This window comes from Ambystoma mexicanum, chromosome 12, assembly GCF_040938575.1.
Source record: "Ambystoma mexicanum isolate Mex_15411 chromosome 12, UKY_AmexF1_1, whole genome shotgun sequence".
In the NCBI taxonomy this organism is placed as follows: Eukaryota; Metazoa; Chordata; class Amphibia; order Caudata; family Ambystomatidae; genus Ambystoma; species Ambystoma mexicanum.
This window is the reverse complement of record NC_090936.1, coordinates 887,538,854-887,556,677: the sequence shown is the minus strand read 5'-3', so window position 1 is coordinate 887,556,677 and position 17,824 is coordinate 887,538,854. Positions and strand designations below refer to the sequence as shown.

Sequence of the window (17,824 nt, the reverse complement as noted above, 5' to 3'; positions counted from 1 at the left end):
GCCAGTGTTATCTGGATTGACTTGTTCATGGGGGCTTATCATCTGAGGGATGGAACATATTCCTTGTGATTTCCTTCCATGCATCCAGTGCCATACTTGAGTCCTGTGACACTGTTTTCCCAGGCCTTGGTTTCAGCGCCCACCCACCGCTCCAGCTTTTTGTACCATGGGTTGTATTGTGGTCCTGCAGGCTTTTTCCAGGCCATTGCAATGGTCCTTTTAGCCAATAAGAAGGTTATGTCCATTAGTTTTAGTACATGTTTGAGTTTGGCTAACCTGGGATAAGTTCCTAGGAGGCATTCGGCGGGGGACCACTTATACCTGGACATGCCCGCTCTTTCGCAGGTCTGCCTTATTCTGGCCCAGAGGGACTGAGGCTTTGTGCATTCCCACAACATATGGAGTAGATCCGCTTTGTTTGCCTTCCACCAAACACAATTAGGTTGCATTTGTTTGTTAAATTTCGCTATTTTGCATGGTATTAAGTATGTGCGGTACGTTCAGTTGGATCAGTCGGAATCTGGGGTTCCTAGACACTTCTTTCGGAAATGTTAGAGCCCTGTCCCATTCCCCATCTGTCATCTCATGCCCTATATCTGCCTCCCACCTGGTTTTCATTTCAGCGCTTCGGGGGTTGGGGATGTCGCTTAGGTGACTGTATATTTGGGACACTTGTTTCCACACTTACCCGAGGTTGTAGAACAATGTCGTGAAGAGGTCTGTGTCGGGTTCCTCGGGCCAAGCCTTCCATTTGTTGCGCGCTATACTACGGATCCTTTGGTACCAAACGAATTGGCCACTATGGATGTCATCTTCTGCCTGTAGCGAGGCAAACTCCCGGAAGATACCCTCAGTATATAAATCTTCCTAGGTGTAAACCCCTTTCTTTCCCCAGAGTCTGATTTGTTCTCCAGATCAGTGTCGGTTTTACATAGGTCCGCGATCATTGGGACTTCTGGGGGGGGGGTATGGGTGTTTTACGCGCATAAGCGTCTTAGATCTGTGCCATATTTTCCTTCCCAGGGTAACTAAGAGGGGTGCTTTACTCAGAAGATGTTGGGGCGCCCAAATAAGCTCCTTCATTTGTATCGGGGAGATCATGTGTTGTAGTAGGGCAGTCTCAGATGTGGTCTCGTCCGCTAGACAATTGGTGACAAAGCTGAGTTGGGCTGCCAAGTAATATTTCTCTAGGTTTGGATTCCACCTTGTTTATATGGCAGGACCAGTGTGGACAGTGCCACCGTAGGTCTGCCCTTCCCCCATAGGAACTCTCGGATTATTGTCTCGAGTAGGCGAAAGAAGGGGTCGTTAATGAAGTAGTGTACATTTTGGAACTTGTATAGAAATCTGGGGAGAACAATCATTTTAATTATTGAGGCTGTGCCCATCATTGATAAGGGAAGCTTCACCCAAAGACCCATCGATTTACGCAGTGCGGAAAGCGCCGCCTTTGTGCTGTGCTCGTGCATTAATTCTGGGGTGTGCATTATATCGACACTGAGGTATCGAAATGTGGTAGTTCGCCATTGTATCCCCACTGAAGAGAGTTTCTCTTTGCTCTTGGCTTTTAGACCCGCCAGGGGGAATAAACAAGACTCTGACTTGCTAAATTGTATACCTGACACCTTGGTGTAGTTGTCAAGCACTTCTAGCATAGTTGGCACATTGAGATGTGGGTCCCTGACATATAGTAGAACATCGTCTGCGTAGAGTGAGATGATGTGGTTTACCCCTCCCAGCCATATTCCTGGATCGAAAAATTGTTTCCTAAAATGAATGGCGATGGGTTCCAGTCCCAGTATATAAAGCATGGGGACAACGGGCAACCCTGCCTGGGGCCCCTGCATATGTCCCATTCTGTTGATACATATTTGCCGGTTTTCACCCATGCTCTTGGTTTGGTATAAAGTATTTTGATCCATCTAATGAACCCCGGACCAAAGCCAAAGCCCTCAAGGACAGCCATCAGCCATTCCCAATATATGGAATCGAATGTCTTAATGGCGTCCAAAGATAGTAGTGCATACGATTCTTTGTTTGTCAGTCTGGGCTATAATATGTTGGAGCCTGCGTAAGTTCATAGTAGTATTGCGGTTCGGCACAAATCCGCACTGGTCTACATGCACTTTGTCGCCTATTAGTCCGGATAGCCTCCTTGCTAGGATTGTGGTTAATATTTTCACATCATAATTAAGCATAGCAAATGGCCGGTAGGAGGCGCACTTGTTCGCAGGTTTATTGGGCTTGAGCACTGGGACTACGAGGGTCTCTCTCATGCTTTTGGGTAAGACCCCTTGTTCATATGCCTCCTGGAAGACCTTATGTAGCAGGGGTGTCAGGGAGGATTCATATGCTTTGTAAAATTCTGTGGATAGCCCATCACTGCTGGGGGCCTTGCATGTGGGTAAGGATTTGATTGTGTCAGCTATATCCTCAGTTGTGATGTCTACGTCTAGTGTTTCAGATTGCGTGGGAGATAGTCTGGGCAGTCCTATCTCATCTAATGTGTCTGCAATCTGTTCTGGGGGGACCCGGTCTTTATGGGAGTATAGGTGTGCATAAAAGAGTTTAAAGTGTTGTTTATGCTCTGTTGGGTTTGGTGCATTTTGTGGTTCTCATCTTGCAGTGCAGTAGTTGGGTGCCTAGGGTGTTCCTAGAGCCAGGCCAGTAATCGTCTGGGTCTGTCAGCTTCCGTGTGTGCTCTGTTGGTTTTAGTGGTATGATCAAATTTGGCCAGCCTACCCCATGCTTCCGTACATTCGTCTCTGAGCATTCTAAGTTTATCTTCCCTTTGTTGGGTGCCTGGGGGGTGGATTCCAGTTTCTCAGTTTCTTTTTCTCGTTGATCTAATTCCGCTCGAAGTAGTTTCCTAATGCCTCCCGCTTTTGCTATGATTTCACCACATACTACAACTTTCAGGGCATCCCATATTGTGCTCATGTGTTCTACGCTTCCCATGTTTACTTCAATGTAATTATCGAGGGAATCTTGTAGTTCTCCAGCATGGGGTCTGGCATGGATTCACATGCTCTTGAATATTCCCGGTCAGGCTGGGAATCCTCGGCAAAGAAAAAATCAGTATCAGTATCAGTTTCGTTTCTGATCTGTCTTTCTTAGTAGTAACCAATCACTGATCTCTGGGTCATACTGCCCCCAGCCAATGACTGCCCTCTCCCTAAGCCCCGCCTCTGGCAGCCATCCTCAGATTTTTACCCCACGCTCAAGTGTTGGGAGTCCTCGTGTTTAGCTCTGAGTTTTTTACTGTTTTTTCACATTTTTTCAGGAGAATTCTCATTTTTTCGGTTTAACCAAGCCTCAAGCTCCACCGTTTCTACTTCGATAACGGGGACCCGTTTCGGAATTCTTCTACGCCCCTCAAGGGTGAAGTTTTCGTCGAGTTTACACTTCTTGGAGGATTCCCGAAGATCTGCGGCCTACCTCAAGACATGGCCCAGGACAAAGGGAGCTCGACGCCCGGATCCAAGCTGTTCAGGAACTGCCCTGGATGCGGATTATATAACGTTTTTAAGGAGGACGAGCAATTGCGACGTCTCTACTCCCTCCATGGGGACAAGACTCACGTGGAGAAGGACTGTGCGTTCTGCAAGAACCTTTTGGAACGGACCAAACAAGATCGTCGTTCCCGCCTCGCCACCTGGCTGGAGAAGGGCAGAGCAAGTGAGAAGGCGAAGAAGTCGTCTGAGCGGGCTTCTAAGTCCTTTGAGGGCGCCCCGGCGTTCGGGGCCCAACAGAAGGCCAAGCCTCTGGGCCCAGAGTATCCCTGCTGCCGCGGAGGGAATCCTCTTTCCAGCCCATCGCTAAGACCCCCCTGAAGCCCCTGGCTGAAAAAGAGGGGGGGGCGGTGGCCGTTACAGACTCGGAATCAGCCTCTGAGGAGGAACTGGTGGAGACCGAGAGGGGCCTCAACGAGGGGCCTCAACGAAAGGTCCATAGGCCTCAACGAGAGGTTCATACACCTCAACGAGAGGTTCCAGAAGGTTTGATCCCAGGGGACGTTCCCTGCTGACGTGATCGATGATGGCGACAAGGACGAAGAACAGGGCCCACTGGGGCGGCCATCCCGTCCGTCGCAGCCATTGCCCGAGCCCCAGGATAGCTCGTCGGCCATTTTGTTGGCAATCCAATCCTTCTGTACCGAGATAAGAATGAGATTACCACGCACCCCGACGGAGGAGCCAGAACCAGGCCCGTCGGGAAGCCCTCCGAACAAGTGGAGGAGAGTCGACCCGCTCCGCCCTTCGTGCCTGCGAGACCAGCGGACCCCTCATCCCCCTCGCCGGGAGAGGATACGGCGACGGAGACGGGGACGGACGACGATGGCGGCGATGACGCAGCGGACATCCCGTCGTCACCCCCGACCCCCCCACCCCCCCGCGGGCGTCCCCAGCCGACGAGGTTTCCACGCCATGATAACCAGGGCATCCGAGCTCTTCCAGTTCTGCCCTGAGGAACAGAAAAAGGAGGGGTTTCTGTACCAGCGACGAGAGGCTAAGGGGAAGACGGTCCTCGCGGTGCCTTTACTCGATGACATCTGGGACGAGGGGCTTGCTGTCCTCAAGAACCCTGCCACGACACCCGCCAAGAGGGACAGGTACGAGAAGAAGTACCAAGTCCCCGATGCCGCCCCCTTGTGCCTCAGGCCCCAGCCCACGCCGGACTCGGTCGTCTCGGCATCGGCTAAGAAGAAGGCAGAGGGCGGGGCGGCTTCAACTTCCACCTCCCCGCTGGACAGCGAGGGTAAGAAGTTGGACTCTATGGGACGACGAGTCATCTCGTTGGCGGCGACGACGATTAAGGCGGCCAATGCCTTAGCGATCGTGGCCCACTACGACAGGGATCTCTGGTTCAAGATAGCTCCCCTGCTAGATTTCCTGCCTGATGACAAAAGGGCGGAGGCCCTAGAGATTCTGCAGGAGGGCGAGGTGGCATCGGATCACGCCATTACGGTGGCAACGGACATTGCCGATAGCGGATTTCGCCAACTGGGCAACGGAATTTGCCTCCGACGACGAGGATGGCTCAAGGCGACAGACTTTCGCCAGGACGTCCAGACCAGAGTGTTGGACATGCCGTTCGACGGCAACAACCTCTTAGGTAAGGCAGTGGATGAGTCTCTACAGGCCATCAAGACCGACTCAGAGACGGCCCGGGCCCTTTGGGTGCTTCAGCAGGAACAGACCTTTCGGAGCTCTGGAGGCAGACAGGGTGCCTCCAAAGGATCCAGCAGTGGCTCCTCCACCGACCGCCAGGCGGCCCGCTCCTCTTCCCAGGAGGCCTACAGAGGTCGCGGCAAACGAGGGGGTTCCCGCCGTCGTCGCCAAGGAGGCCAAGGCGGCAAGGCCGCCTCCAAGCAAGACTGACCCGGCCGTGTTGTCGGGCCCCCACCGAAGCACCCCGGTGGGAGGTGGCTGACTAAGTTCGTCGGCGTGTGGGAGTCCATTTCCACCGACCGTTGGGTGTTGGACACCCTGGCCAACGGGCACTCGCTGGAATTCCAAAAGAAGTGCCCTCGCATTCCTCCCGTGGTCAGGAAGGAAAATCACGTCCCTCAACTGCTGTTGGAGGTAAGAGCGATGCTCAAGAAAGGTGCCATCGAGCTCGTCCCCAGAAGGCTCCGGGGCTCCGGAGTGTACTCGAGGTACTTCCTCGTCAGGAAGAAGACAGGCGGTTGGCGCCCCATCCTGGACCTGCGCCGCTTAAACAAGTACATCCAGGTGCAGAAATTCAGGATAGTCACCCTCCAGCACGTGCTGGGACAGCTGGAGGAAGGCGACTTCCTATCGTCACTGGACCTGGAGGATGCTTACTTCCACATCCCTATTCTAAGAAGGCACAGGAAGTTCCTCAGGTTCGTGGTTCAAGGACGCCACTACCAATTCAGAGCCCTACCGTTCGGATTAAAGTCAGCACCCAGGGTTTTCACCAAGTGCCTGGCACCAGTGGCGGCGCGGCTGCGCCTGCAGGGGATCCACGTCTACCCCTACCTGGACGACTGGCTAATCCGGGCAAGGTCAAGGGAACTCGCCGTCGATCATACGGCGAGGACCGTCCGGTTGCTCACGGAGCTGGGGTTCTCCATCAACTACCCCAAATCCCACCTGGTTCTGTCGCAAGTAGCACTGTTTTTGGGGGCGAAGGTCGATACAGTAGAGCAACTGGCCTCCCCTTCAGAGGAGAGGACCAAAACCATCCTGGGCAAGGGACGGCGACTGTTAGCCATGGACGTGGCCAGGGTGAGGTCCATCAAGTCCCTTCTCGGGATGATGTCCTCATGCATCTACCTTGTACCCCTTTGCAGACTTCGGATGCGTCCGCTACAGGAGTTCCTCGATGCCCGCTGGTTTCAGGCGGGGGGCTGCTTGGAGGACCGGATCCCCCTCGATGAGGAGTTCCGTCGGGCGATCCGATGGTGGGGCACCCGGGCTCACCTCACAATGGGCACGGACTTTCAAAACCTGGCGTTTCAGGAGACGGTGACTACGGACGCCTCTCTGGAGGGTTGGGGGGCTCACACCGGAGATCTCCACGCAAGAGGCCTTTGGCTCCCGGAGGAGAGGTCTCTTCAGATCAACATCTTGGAGCTCCGTGCAGTGTTCTGGGCGCTCAAGTCGTTCCTCCCGTCCCTCAAGGACAAAGTGGTGAGGATCTTCACCGACAACACCACCACGATGTTCTACATACGGAAGCAGGGGGGCACCAGATTCCAGCCCTATCCAAGGAGGCCGAGGATCTGTGGCACTGGGCCGTCGCCCAGGGGATGTTTCTGGTTCCCTTCCACCTGGCAGGAATAAAAAAACACCATCGCCGACTCACTCAGCAGGGAGCTGCGCTCGTGCCACGAGTGGGAACTGCGCCAGGATCAAGTGGATCGACTCTTCCAACGATGGGGCAAACCCCAGATCGAACTGTTCGCGACGGCGGCGAACTCCCAAGTGCCAGAGATTCGCCCGCAGGTTTCCCCAGGCGAGGAGCATGGGCGATGCCTTCTCGTTCCCTTGGGACGACCTGTTTCTATACGCTTTCCCACCATTGCCATTGTTGCTCCGCCTCCTCAACCAGCTCAAGAAGTCCAGGTGCAGGATGATCCTCGTCGTACCGGCGTGGCCGAGGCAGATCTGGTTCCCGGACCTTCTGGACTTGTCAACGTCCCCGCCAGTCAGGCTGCCGGCGGACGCGGATCTTCCCTCCAGAGAAAGAGGCGCCATTCTACACCACGACCCACGGTCGCTGATCTTGCAGGCCTGGCTCCTGCAGCACTAGAGTTTGGAGGGTACGATATTCCGGCTGATTGCAGAGAGGTTCTTGCAAAGGGCAGGGCGTCCTCAACTCTCAAGTGTTACGGTCATAAATGGAAGAGGTTCTCTGTCTGGTGCCGTGCACAGAAGATTAACCCTCTGGGGATTACGGCCCCTCAAGGGCTGCTGTACTTACTGTCGCTGGCCAAGGCTGGAATGGCTCACGCCTCCATAAAAATACATCTGGCTGCCATCTCCCGATATACCAGGACTACGGGACGGGTGTCCTTGTGGTCTCATCGCCTGGTAAAGGAATTTATGAAGGGACTATTCCGATCATTCCCACCGGTGAAGGCCCCTGCCCCGGCGTGGGAACTTAATGTGGTGCTGACCAGGCTCATGGGGGCCCCATTCGAGCCTATGCATTCAGCGTCTTTGAAGTTCCTGTCATGGAAGACAGCGTTCCTCGTGGCCATCACCTCTGCACGACGAGTGGGAGAGATTCAGGCCCTATCTTGCAAGCCTCCATGCTTGACTTTTCATGACACGAGGGTGGCGCTGAGGACGCACCCCTCCTTCATGCCCAAGGTGCCGTCGGACTTCCACCTCAACGAGCCCTTGGTGTTACCAGTTTTCTTTCCGTCGCCTTTGACGCCGGCCGAGAGGACTTTGCACTCGCTGGATGTAGCTAGAGCGCTGAAGTTCTACGTGGACCGCACGAAGAGTTTTCGGAAGACGTCACAACCGTTTGTGAACTTTGGGTCTGTGAATCAATGGAAGGCTCTCTCGAAGACTTCCATTTCCAGATGGCTCTCCGGCTGCATTATGCATTGTCGCCAGTTGGCAAACCGACCGCTGCCCGGCCGTCCGAGAGCCCATTCGACCAGAGCGATTGCTGCTACTACGGCGTTCCTGTCTGGAGGGCTGCTATGTGGAGGTCGACGCACACCTTCACAAGATTCTACTGCGTCGATCGGGACTCCAGGGAGGAGTCCAGGGTCGGCCAATCAGTGCTGCGCAACCTGTTCGCTTAAGGTGAGCCTGGTGAGGAGGTAAGGGATGCTTAATGTTGAGTTGTTGTATTGCTTGATGTTGAGCCTGTTGCCACCTCCCGTGGTTGTGCATGTGTATACTGCTATGTATTCTTTTATTCATGAGCATGTGAATCCATGCCAGACCCCATGCTGGAGAAGGAACAAGTTACTTACCTGTAACTGTTGTTCTCCAGCATGGGTCTGGCATGTATTCACATGCGAACCCTCCCACCTACCCCTCTGCGGCTCTTCACTTGGTCATACTGCCACTTGGCATGCTACCAAATCTGAGGATGGCTGCCAGAGGTGGGGCTTAGGGAGAGGGCAGTCATTGGCTGGGGGCAGTATGACCCAGAGATCAGTGATTGGTTACTACTAAGAAAGACAGATCAGAAACGAAACCGATACTGATTTTTTCTTTACCGAGGATTCCCAGCCTGACGACGGGGAATATTCATGAGCATGTGAATCCATGCTAGACCCATGCTGGAGAACAACAGTTACAGGTAAGTAACTTGTTCCTTCTCCAGCATTTCCTTCATCTTTGAATGCCTGGTTTTTCAGGGCCTCCACGTGCATTCTCCACATGGGGATAGGGGGTCTGGGACCAATGCCATTCCATTCCTCCAACAGAGGCGAGTGGTCTGAAATGGATCTCCCCAGGTATTGAGCTCCTTCTATTTGGGATAAGTGTTCCTTGCTTATGAATATATAATCTAGTCTTGTGTAGAGACCATGTGGGGACGAAAAGTATGAATAGCCTCATACCTGAGGGTGTAATTCTCGCCATGTGTCTGCTAGTTCCAGCCTGTCCATCATGGTGGTTAGGGCATTTGTGGCCGCTGATGGACCCTTTGCCGGGGGTGAGGACCTGTCAAGTTCTGGGTTATGCACGCAATTAAAACCCCCACCCCATATGAAAAGGAAGTTTCTATATTGCATGATTTTGGTGTACATTGAGTTCAGGTGGGCCGGGATGTTGTTGTTGGGGAGATATCAGTTCACTATGCATACCTCTGCTGTGTCCCCATATTATCACAAATCTGCCTTCAGGGTCTTTCTCAGTTTTAGTGTCATGCTGCTACTAAACGGGTTACGCACAGCCCTTTCCCCCGGGGTTTTCTTTATTTGAACATGTTCATACCTGTGATACTTCCAATCTTTTTTCAATTTTTCCCGATTTGATAATTTATAAAATCTAGCTAAACTGCACTACATCATATATCGACGTCATCTGTGCTGAATTGCATATTTAGCAACGTGATTCTGTTATCTGTACTCATATGGGCACAGTGCATAATGCAGTCACATGTCTAAGCATAGTAAGGAGCATAGTGCCGACCCACGCTTAAGTAAATAGCATGTTAGACTCCTGAAGCAAAGCAAAATTAGTAGAAAAAAGCCCCCAATGTGAGCAATATACAAAGGACACATAATGCAATGTCTCATTAGAACAGGATTCATATTTTCTTGTCCAGAGAGCATGTCCACCCCACAAAAGAGGAGATCTCATGGCCATCTTGAAGATGCATATATCGGATGCATATTGCCATAACAGTATAACAAAGCACAAACAAAGTGTATAGTGCAAACCCACTTTTGGGTACAGTACATATTTAACTACTAAAACTTATCCAGATAAGCAGCAAAGCCACTATGAGCAATGGTCAAAAAGACTGCATAGTGCAATATCTGATGAAAACAGGTTTCCTACTATTCTATCCACAGGAAGTATCTGCATTTGTTAGCGTCGTCATTACCTCACTGTGTCAACCTCAGGCAGATCTCATTCCTGTCTTTACTGTGCAAATATAAAGTGCATAGTGCAATAGCAGCATAACAGAGTACAAATAAAGTGCAAAGTGCAAAGCCCACGCTTGGGTACAGTACATATCCAGCTACTCAAACCTGTCCAGATTAGCAGCAAAGCCAATATAAACAGTATATAACTGCACATAATGCAATGTTCAGTTTAGCTGCAAAATTCTTTCGAAATGTCCAATTAGCACCACAAAACCTTGTTGTTCTCTGAATTATAAATTTTGTTCAATTAACTCATTGAACAAAGTGCATTAGAAACAACCACCGGTAAAAACAAAAATCATTTAAAATCCAACATAGTCATTGCTTGCATACTCTATAATAAATCAGAATAAAACAAAATATCAATCTGTGGGGTATTTAACATCCCAAAAATGTGTACAGTTCTTCATCGATGTTATGCCCATTAGGTTGCTTGCTCTCGAAGTCAAGAATGCAACGGGTTTCTTTTTGTCGTAACATCTTCTTTGACACCTCCCCTAGGCCCAATATCTATTTTGTGAATACCAAAAAATCTAAAACTGTCTATATTATTGTTGTGGCAGTCAGTTAAATGTTTGGCCATGGGGTAATTTGCATCATTGTGTTGAATGGCTCGCACATGTTGTATACAGGTTTTGAGTTTGCACTTTGTGCTGCCCATATACCATTTATGGCAAGCACATGTTAAAACATAAACCACGTAGTCTGTCTCTCACAAGTGATTTATTTTCAGATATCAAAACTGTGTGTCCTGTAACTGGATGTATGAATGTACTACAGTTTGTCGAATATTTGCAAATGTTACATTGTGTGCATTTCTGAAAAGCCTTCATTTTTATTGTCAGACAATTCTTTTGATTCTTCTCTTCGTCTTTGGGCATACAACTTTGAACCGATGTGTCTTTCAGGGATTTATTTCATCTAAAACTAATCTCTGGGTGATTTTTGAGACTGGCCAAGTCAGTATCTGCCAACAAATGTTCCAGTGTTTTTGTAAAATGCGCCTGACCATTGTTGCTTGGCTATCAAAGGTTAGGATAAGACGTGTACTGTTTTTTTTTTTGCCTCTAGTTTCTCCTTCTTTTGGCATACTGCTAGCAGGCTCTCTCAAACCTTCTGGAAAACTTCCAACAGCATCGAAATTCACAACTTCTTCTAGGAAAACATGATACACATTGGAGCTGTCTGTTCCACTGTTGTATTTGCCACATGCAATACAGGCTATGCACCTCTGCTCCTTGATACCTTCGATCAGGAGTATCTCACTCTCACTCTCATATATATCAGGGCTGGGTTGCCCTCTGCTGTCCAAATGACAAAGTTCACCCACTTCAACAACTATCGTTTCAACATACAGAATGAACATGGTTCTACGCGGTCACCTTCACTTCCACTATAAAAACCCAGTTAGGTGTGGGTCATTTGAACCACTAGACTGCATACTGTAATTTAGTGCCTCTGAGTTCCTCTTCTTCGTTCCAGTATTAGGGCTTTGTGGGATTTGGATGTCCCCAATGTTCTAATTATCTTTTTCATCAAAGATTCTACAGTAAGCTATTGAAACTGTAGGGTCTCTCTGGTAGTTAACCTCTTAAGTGCCATTGAGGTTCCCCCCCAGTGCCAATGGCTTTTTTTTTAAAATCGCGGTATTCACCGCCCAAACCCGCCAACATTTCCCCCCTCATTAACCCCTTAAGTGCCACCGACGAGCCGGCTCGTCGGTGGCAACCTGGAGCGGTTTTTACCGACGAGCCGGCTCGTCGCTGGCATTTAAAAGGTTAATAGAGGAGTTCTCCTGACCCGATTACCCTCTTATGTGATCCTCCCTTAGAATACCGCCCCAGGGTCGGGATCAGGAAACGTCTGCCTTTCCCTGGCCACATGAGAAAGGTCCAAAGCCAGGGTTTCTGGGATAATCTGATTCATCGCAACATATTCAGTAACAAGGTCATATCGTCATGGTGAGACACACTCTCATTAGGGAGTAATATACAGAATAGTTTGTTTGTATTAGGTGCTTTATTGATGTTTAATTGGAGAATAGTACAGTAAAGCCTGAAGGTTCGAAGGGTTGAGGCTCAAATACAGATGTTTGTAAGAGTGCATGAAGAGCAAAAGAAGCAATAAAGCATCTATCACATTCGATGAGAAAAGTGTGTTGCTTTGGATGGTAGAGGTTTGGTAAAGAAGTAACTATGGCAATATGGTGTGCAATATTTTATGCCTCCATCCATTATTGTAATGTATATCGAGCACCGGTTGGTTTTCTGGTCTTTTAACTTTTGGGTTTTTGACTGGCTCCTAATGATGGAATGCCTAGGAAAACTGGTGTTTTGGTACATGTCTACTCTTTCAAGAGTAGATTTCTCGCAACATTTTATTCCATGACCAGGGCATTGCATTATGATCATGCTATTTAATTGCGGTTGTGCACACCTTTTCATTGCAGTCTTTGAAATAAAAACATTGTTCTATTGCAGTAATTTCTGAATGCAGTACACGCTGAAGGCCCATCTTTGGAGCGTTACATCAACATCACCCCGGATTGCCCCAGAGTTGCCGTAGTCTTGAAGCATCCCAGGAGCTTGTCTATTCCAAAGTTGTTGTTATGTCTAGCTCTATGTTACACCTACTGAAGGTGAGGTCTCTATACAAAAGGATTCTGCTGCTGCACAGGGTGCTCCCCGTGGAGCTGAAAGCTTTGGGTGATCAGTATGTGAAGGATGAATTTAGAAGACATAAATCCGTAAACCCTGCAGAAGCCAGACAGTTCTTGAAGGAATGGGAGTCGTATGCATCAGTGCTTGGGCAACAAGCCAATGAGAAGATAAGCAATCCAATGGACAAGGTTCACTTTGGAAAGAGCTTCCCAGAGCAGAAACTGAATGACCTCCGTGAAGAGCAGCTTGGACAGTTGCATGAGCTGATGCAGCAAGCTACCAAACCCAATAGACAATTTAATATTTACGAAGAAACGGAGCTAAAAAAGTAGAGCATGTGGTAAAGGATGTATGAAAATGGATTGTAATAGTTGTGGCACCATATTATTGCTCTGCTCGAATGAGTTATTAAACTTATATTTTTCTAGTATAAGCTCTTTATTGTGGATACTACATATTTCACTGGCTGCCCAACCTACTCAAATCTATTGGATGCTGCCTAAATTAGGCCTAAAGGAAAAGGGGGGCATGGAGTGCATTTTGCCAGTACAAATGCTTTAATAATTTGAATATTAATTGCTTGAGTAATTTCCTGGCTAGGAGTGGAGAGTATTTGCTTGGTCAAACTCTTCAAGAATTGTCTAGAAAATACACTTTTAATACAAGGGAAAATGTTTTACTGGTGGATTGATATGCTCCTTCTGGGCTGGTCTCCACCAAAAACAGTAGCATATCAGAGCTTATCCTTCATGTTTCATAGACTGGATACTTTATGTATGTATTATTTTTTGGCTACAGTAAGATCACCGTACGAGCCAGTTTGCCATTACCAAGCATCATATCTTATTTTTCAGATGTCTACAGGCTCATCTTAGTTATTTTTGTTTTCCCCAAATTCAACTTTGTATCAAATTGATGTACACAATTAAAATAAACCAATACAAAAATGTAAAACCTATATAGGTTATCAGGTTTTTAAGTAGGAGTGGTGTCTTGGGAACAGCCCATACAGAAGGGAGTAAGAAAAGGATAAAAGAGAGAGCTAGAGAGAAGGATGAATGGAATGGAAATAGAGCTCTTCACAACTCATGGGGATTTAAAATTTAAATGAGCGGAGATGTAGAACAAAGGAGGAAGAGAAACAGTTATGTGGAACTGAGAGGCAGAGTGAAGGGAACGTTTGGGGTAATGTAAGAAAACCGAGAAGATGGCATAATGTTGGTATATGCAATTTAAGACCTTTTGAAATGAGGCAAAGAATGCAAAACTGGAAGCGACTTGCGTGGAAATCAGTAAAGCAAGCAGAGCATTGTATGGTGATAGGCGAGCTGATGCAGGACCGGATTATGAGCAGATGAAGGACCACAGGAGGAAAATAAATGGATACCCATAAGGGATGGCAAAGGAGACAAGTAGACACAAAAAAGAGGAAAGTAGAAAATATTCTACAGTTACCAGCAAGCAAACAATCAAAAAGGTCAAAGGAATGGCCAAAAGAAGAAATAAGGGGCTTGTGAAATAGGAAGCAGTCACAGTTGGAGGTCTGTGAGAACCAATAAAAGACTTGCTTTGTGGCACCAAGGTTGAAGAGTATGATCATCAGCATCCAAAGCAGCAGATGGATCAAGTAAGAGTTTATCGTGTCCAGCTGTGGTAAGAGTAATAGTAACCTCAAAAGCAGTAACATTTGTGTGCCAAGTACAGCAGCCTTACAAAAGTGGGGGTAGAATAACCTAAGAATCGAGAAAAAAGGAGGTTGCGATCTATGATGCGTTTTAGGAGCTGTGATGAAGTGGGGTAACCAAGATGGCAGGGTGCCTCCCCAAAGTATTGAATGATGTTTCTAAGGGTTTTATGGGGAGGATGTCCTGGTCTCACTCAGTTTCTGTCTTAATGCAGTAGCGTATCACGTGACACCACTAGACTATACTGTATCTTCAAGAGAGGCAGGTGCAACAATGGGACAGCTCAGCGTGAATGGAAGGATTGAGACAATGTCTTCTCTTCCTGCCAGCACAAGCTTTTCATCACTGCAGGGATCTGAGACACTTCTGTATACTGTTCCATTAAGGTAAACCAAGCAGGAGAAGCAATCCCACATGGACAACATGGAGAACGTTACCCGTTTAAGGGACATCCTAGTGTCAGAATGCATTAGTGCGAATCTATCCGATTTCATGTGGGTAACGTCGTGGACTGTTAACTGTCCTTTCCCGCATTTGTGAGATTCAGCCCAGTTCCCCACTTGTAATCCCAGCGCTGGAGAGACAGATGAACACTGCAGGCAAGGAGCCTCTGCATTACCACACATGCATGATGGGCAGAGACAGCGAGAAGCTGTTGTTCAGCCTGTCCCAGCGACTTGCCCAGATACACCTCCCAAGTTCCCAATACCAAGTCTACATGTCGGAGTTCCATTAAGCCAGTGAGAGGCAGAAATGTAGGACCACATGCGCTATTAAAGGTAGGGTCTTTGGCACAGGGTGGGTGTGGAATTTAGAGATGAATGGTGGAAGAAGCAGGAGATGAAGCTGGAACTGGAGCTGAGGCGCATCAAGGGGGGTTCAAGGAGCAGGAGCTCAAGCTGTGGCTTGATCTCACACACAACCCAAAGGTTACAGTCCGGAGAGAGACCCAAGAAATAATGGACGCAAGAGCAAGGAGAGAGAAGTCAAGGTGGTGAAGGTATTGATTATCAGGAGGTGAACGGAAGTCATTATCAAGAGATGGGCAGAGGTGAACATCAGGAAGTGGAATGGTTTAAACTGAAGGCCATTCTCAGGAGGTGAACTATTTGGAAGTAGAAGGGTGTGAATACCCAGAGGTTGAAAGATTTGATTGTGAGGTTGTAGAAGGTGAAAATCAGGCGGGCGGCGAGGAGCACACCAGGAAGTAATTGACTGATGAATAGATTTGTGTTTATTGAAGGAGATTATTTGGATCTAGGGGAGTACCCAAAGGGGTGAAGAAGGCAGAGAAAGTTGGAGGAAAATTGGAGGAGAATATTTATAATGATGGTATTTCCTAAATAGGTGAAGGCAGCTGGTAGGGTCTGGGTGGAAGAATGTGCCCAAAGAGGTAAAGAAAGTTGAGAAGACAAGGTACATCTAGGAGCAAATGTTTAGCGAGGGGGAGCTGCCCAAAGGGGTGAAGCAAGAGAGGGCAATGAACGGAAGGTCCGGTAGAAGGGATTCTTATTTTGTGAAGGAGATAGAGGAACAAAGGGGAACATAGAATAGTTACAAGATAGGACAGGAAGGCCAAAGAAACAGTGGATAGTACAACTAAAAGATAATTTGAGTATAGGTGGATTTCCTCTTTCTTTCTCTCGTCTTAGTTATTTATTGGGCCGTATTCCGGGGGTGCTGGAGTTGCCACAGCCTATTCCCAGGGCAATTGTTCCTGGATAACCTGTGCGTTCTCCAAAGAGACTGGAACAAAGCGAAAAGCCAACACTGGGAAAATGTAAGACGCTGTAAGAAGACCACAGGATGAGACTTGAGGAAGGGTGCGAGAAACCCTGGAGTCCGGGGTTGAGAAAATAGGCAAAGAGCTGTAACATGACATGCCACCAGGGATTATCGTTTAGACTTTATGCATAGTCTTCTCTCAGGAGGGGAACCTAAAGACCAGCCCAAAATGAGAACTTTTAGTTTTCCCTCCATTTTTAACTAATTCTGAACACCAGTCTTATTCCAACAACTTTTTTGTTACTGTTTGTCACTTTGTCTGACATTGCAAAGAACCCTGAATAAAAAAAAAACAGAATTTGACATCGAGACATTGGAGTCTGGTCTTGTCCTTAGCGCCTGGTCACTGACAGCACAGAGCTTAGAGACAAAAGTAAGAGAAACAGGATGAAAACTTGAAGCAGTCGTAATATGTAGGGGATTTTTCTTTTTTAGAAGATGGTTGATAACAGCAGGAAAGGCGTTAGTCAAGAGAAAGGGATTGAAGAGATCGAATTATGAGGTTAAATAAGAGCATATGTGGTGGGCATTGGAGTTTAGTGTCTGGTCTCGCCGTATGATCCAGCGCTACTCTTCCTGGTCTGGGTTCTGGCTGACTCGTTGCACCATGCTGCGTGGGGGCTGGGGGGAAGCTACATGTCCCAGTAGGCCATGGCACAGCTTAGTGGCTGCAGTCGCCGGAGTGGGACTCTTAAGAGGAAGCTGGTGGGTGATTGCAGCACTGCACAACATCATAAGTGAATGCTGGTGATTGTCTTGTTGTTTGCGTGACTACTATTTTGGACTCCACCGTGCCTGCCTCGTTTTGCTTTCTTCTGTATGTGTTACTTTCTTCTCTGCTTCCTCTTGTTTGGAGTCCTAGCTTTATGCTTAGATCATTGTCTACCAGCTACCTGTGGCCTGAGGACTGGATTGTTTTCTGGATGTTGCTGTACCGGTTCTTTTTGTTTTAATAGCAGAACTTTATTTTCATTTTAAACACAACTTTCTATCAGTGAATTTCACAGTATAACAAAATGAAAGCAAGAACTATAACCAAGTCCCCACGCCCTTAATAACTTTCATTACCTTCTCTAACCCAGCACCCTAAACCCCCTCCTGCTCCCCATCCCTTGAGAATTCTGCCATCTAATCAATTCCCCCTCTTCCTGCTATCAACCCTAGTTCATCTCTTCCCCCTCTCGGGCATCAAGGACTTCCATTCTGGTCATTCCAATTCCCCCAGATCTTCTCATGTTCATAGGGGCACCCCCTATTCTTGTATACCAACTTTTCAAGGCTCATAGATCTATTCATCGCATTCTCCCACATGCATAACACAGGAAAATCTCTGCTCCCCCATTTCACTGCAGTAGCCCTTTTTGCTAGAGCCGTTGTTGCCAAGGTCTTTTCCATGGCTGTAAGGGTAGCACGCCCCAGACTCCAAATAGACATATTACCGGATCCATTTCCAGTTCCTCCTCCACCATGGTGTTCAGTACTTCTAGTACTTCCTCCTAGTAGGACCGTATTCTCAGGCAGGACCAAACCACGTGGTAATATGTACCTGGCCCACTCTCAAATTTGTGCTAGTTTTCATCCTCTTCTCCCCATCCTAAAAA

The 17,824-nt window shown here is 48.2% G+C and overlaps 1 protein-coding gene across 1 annotated transcript in view; it reads left to right on the top strand.

Moving 5' to 3' along the window:
- SDHAF3 (succinate dehydrogenase complex assembly factor 3) overlaps positions 1–16,534 on the top strand; it is a 69,710-nt gene extending 53,176 nt beyond the window's left edge. The window contains exon 2 of the mRNA XM_069629375.1: positions 12,574–16,534. Within this exon, the coding sequence (XP_069485476.1) occupies positions 12,702–13,085 (384 nt within the window). The 5' untranslated portion in view covers positions 12,574–12,701 and the 3' untranslated portion in view covers positions 13,086–16,534. The remainder of the gene's footprint in view (positions 1–12,573) is intronic.
- The last annotated feature ends 1,290 nt before the right edge of the window (positions 16,535–17,824 follow it).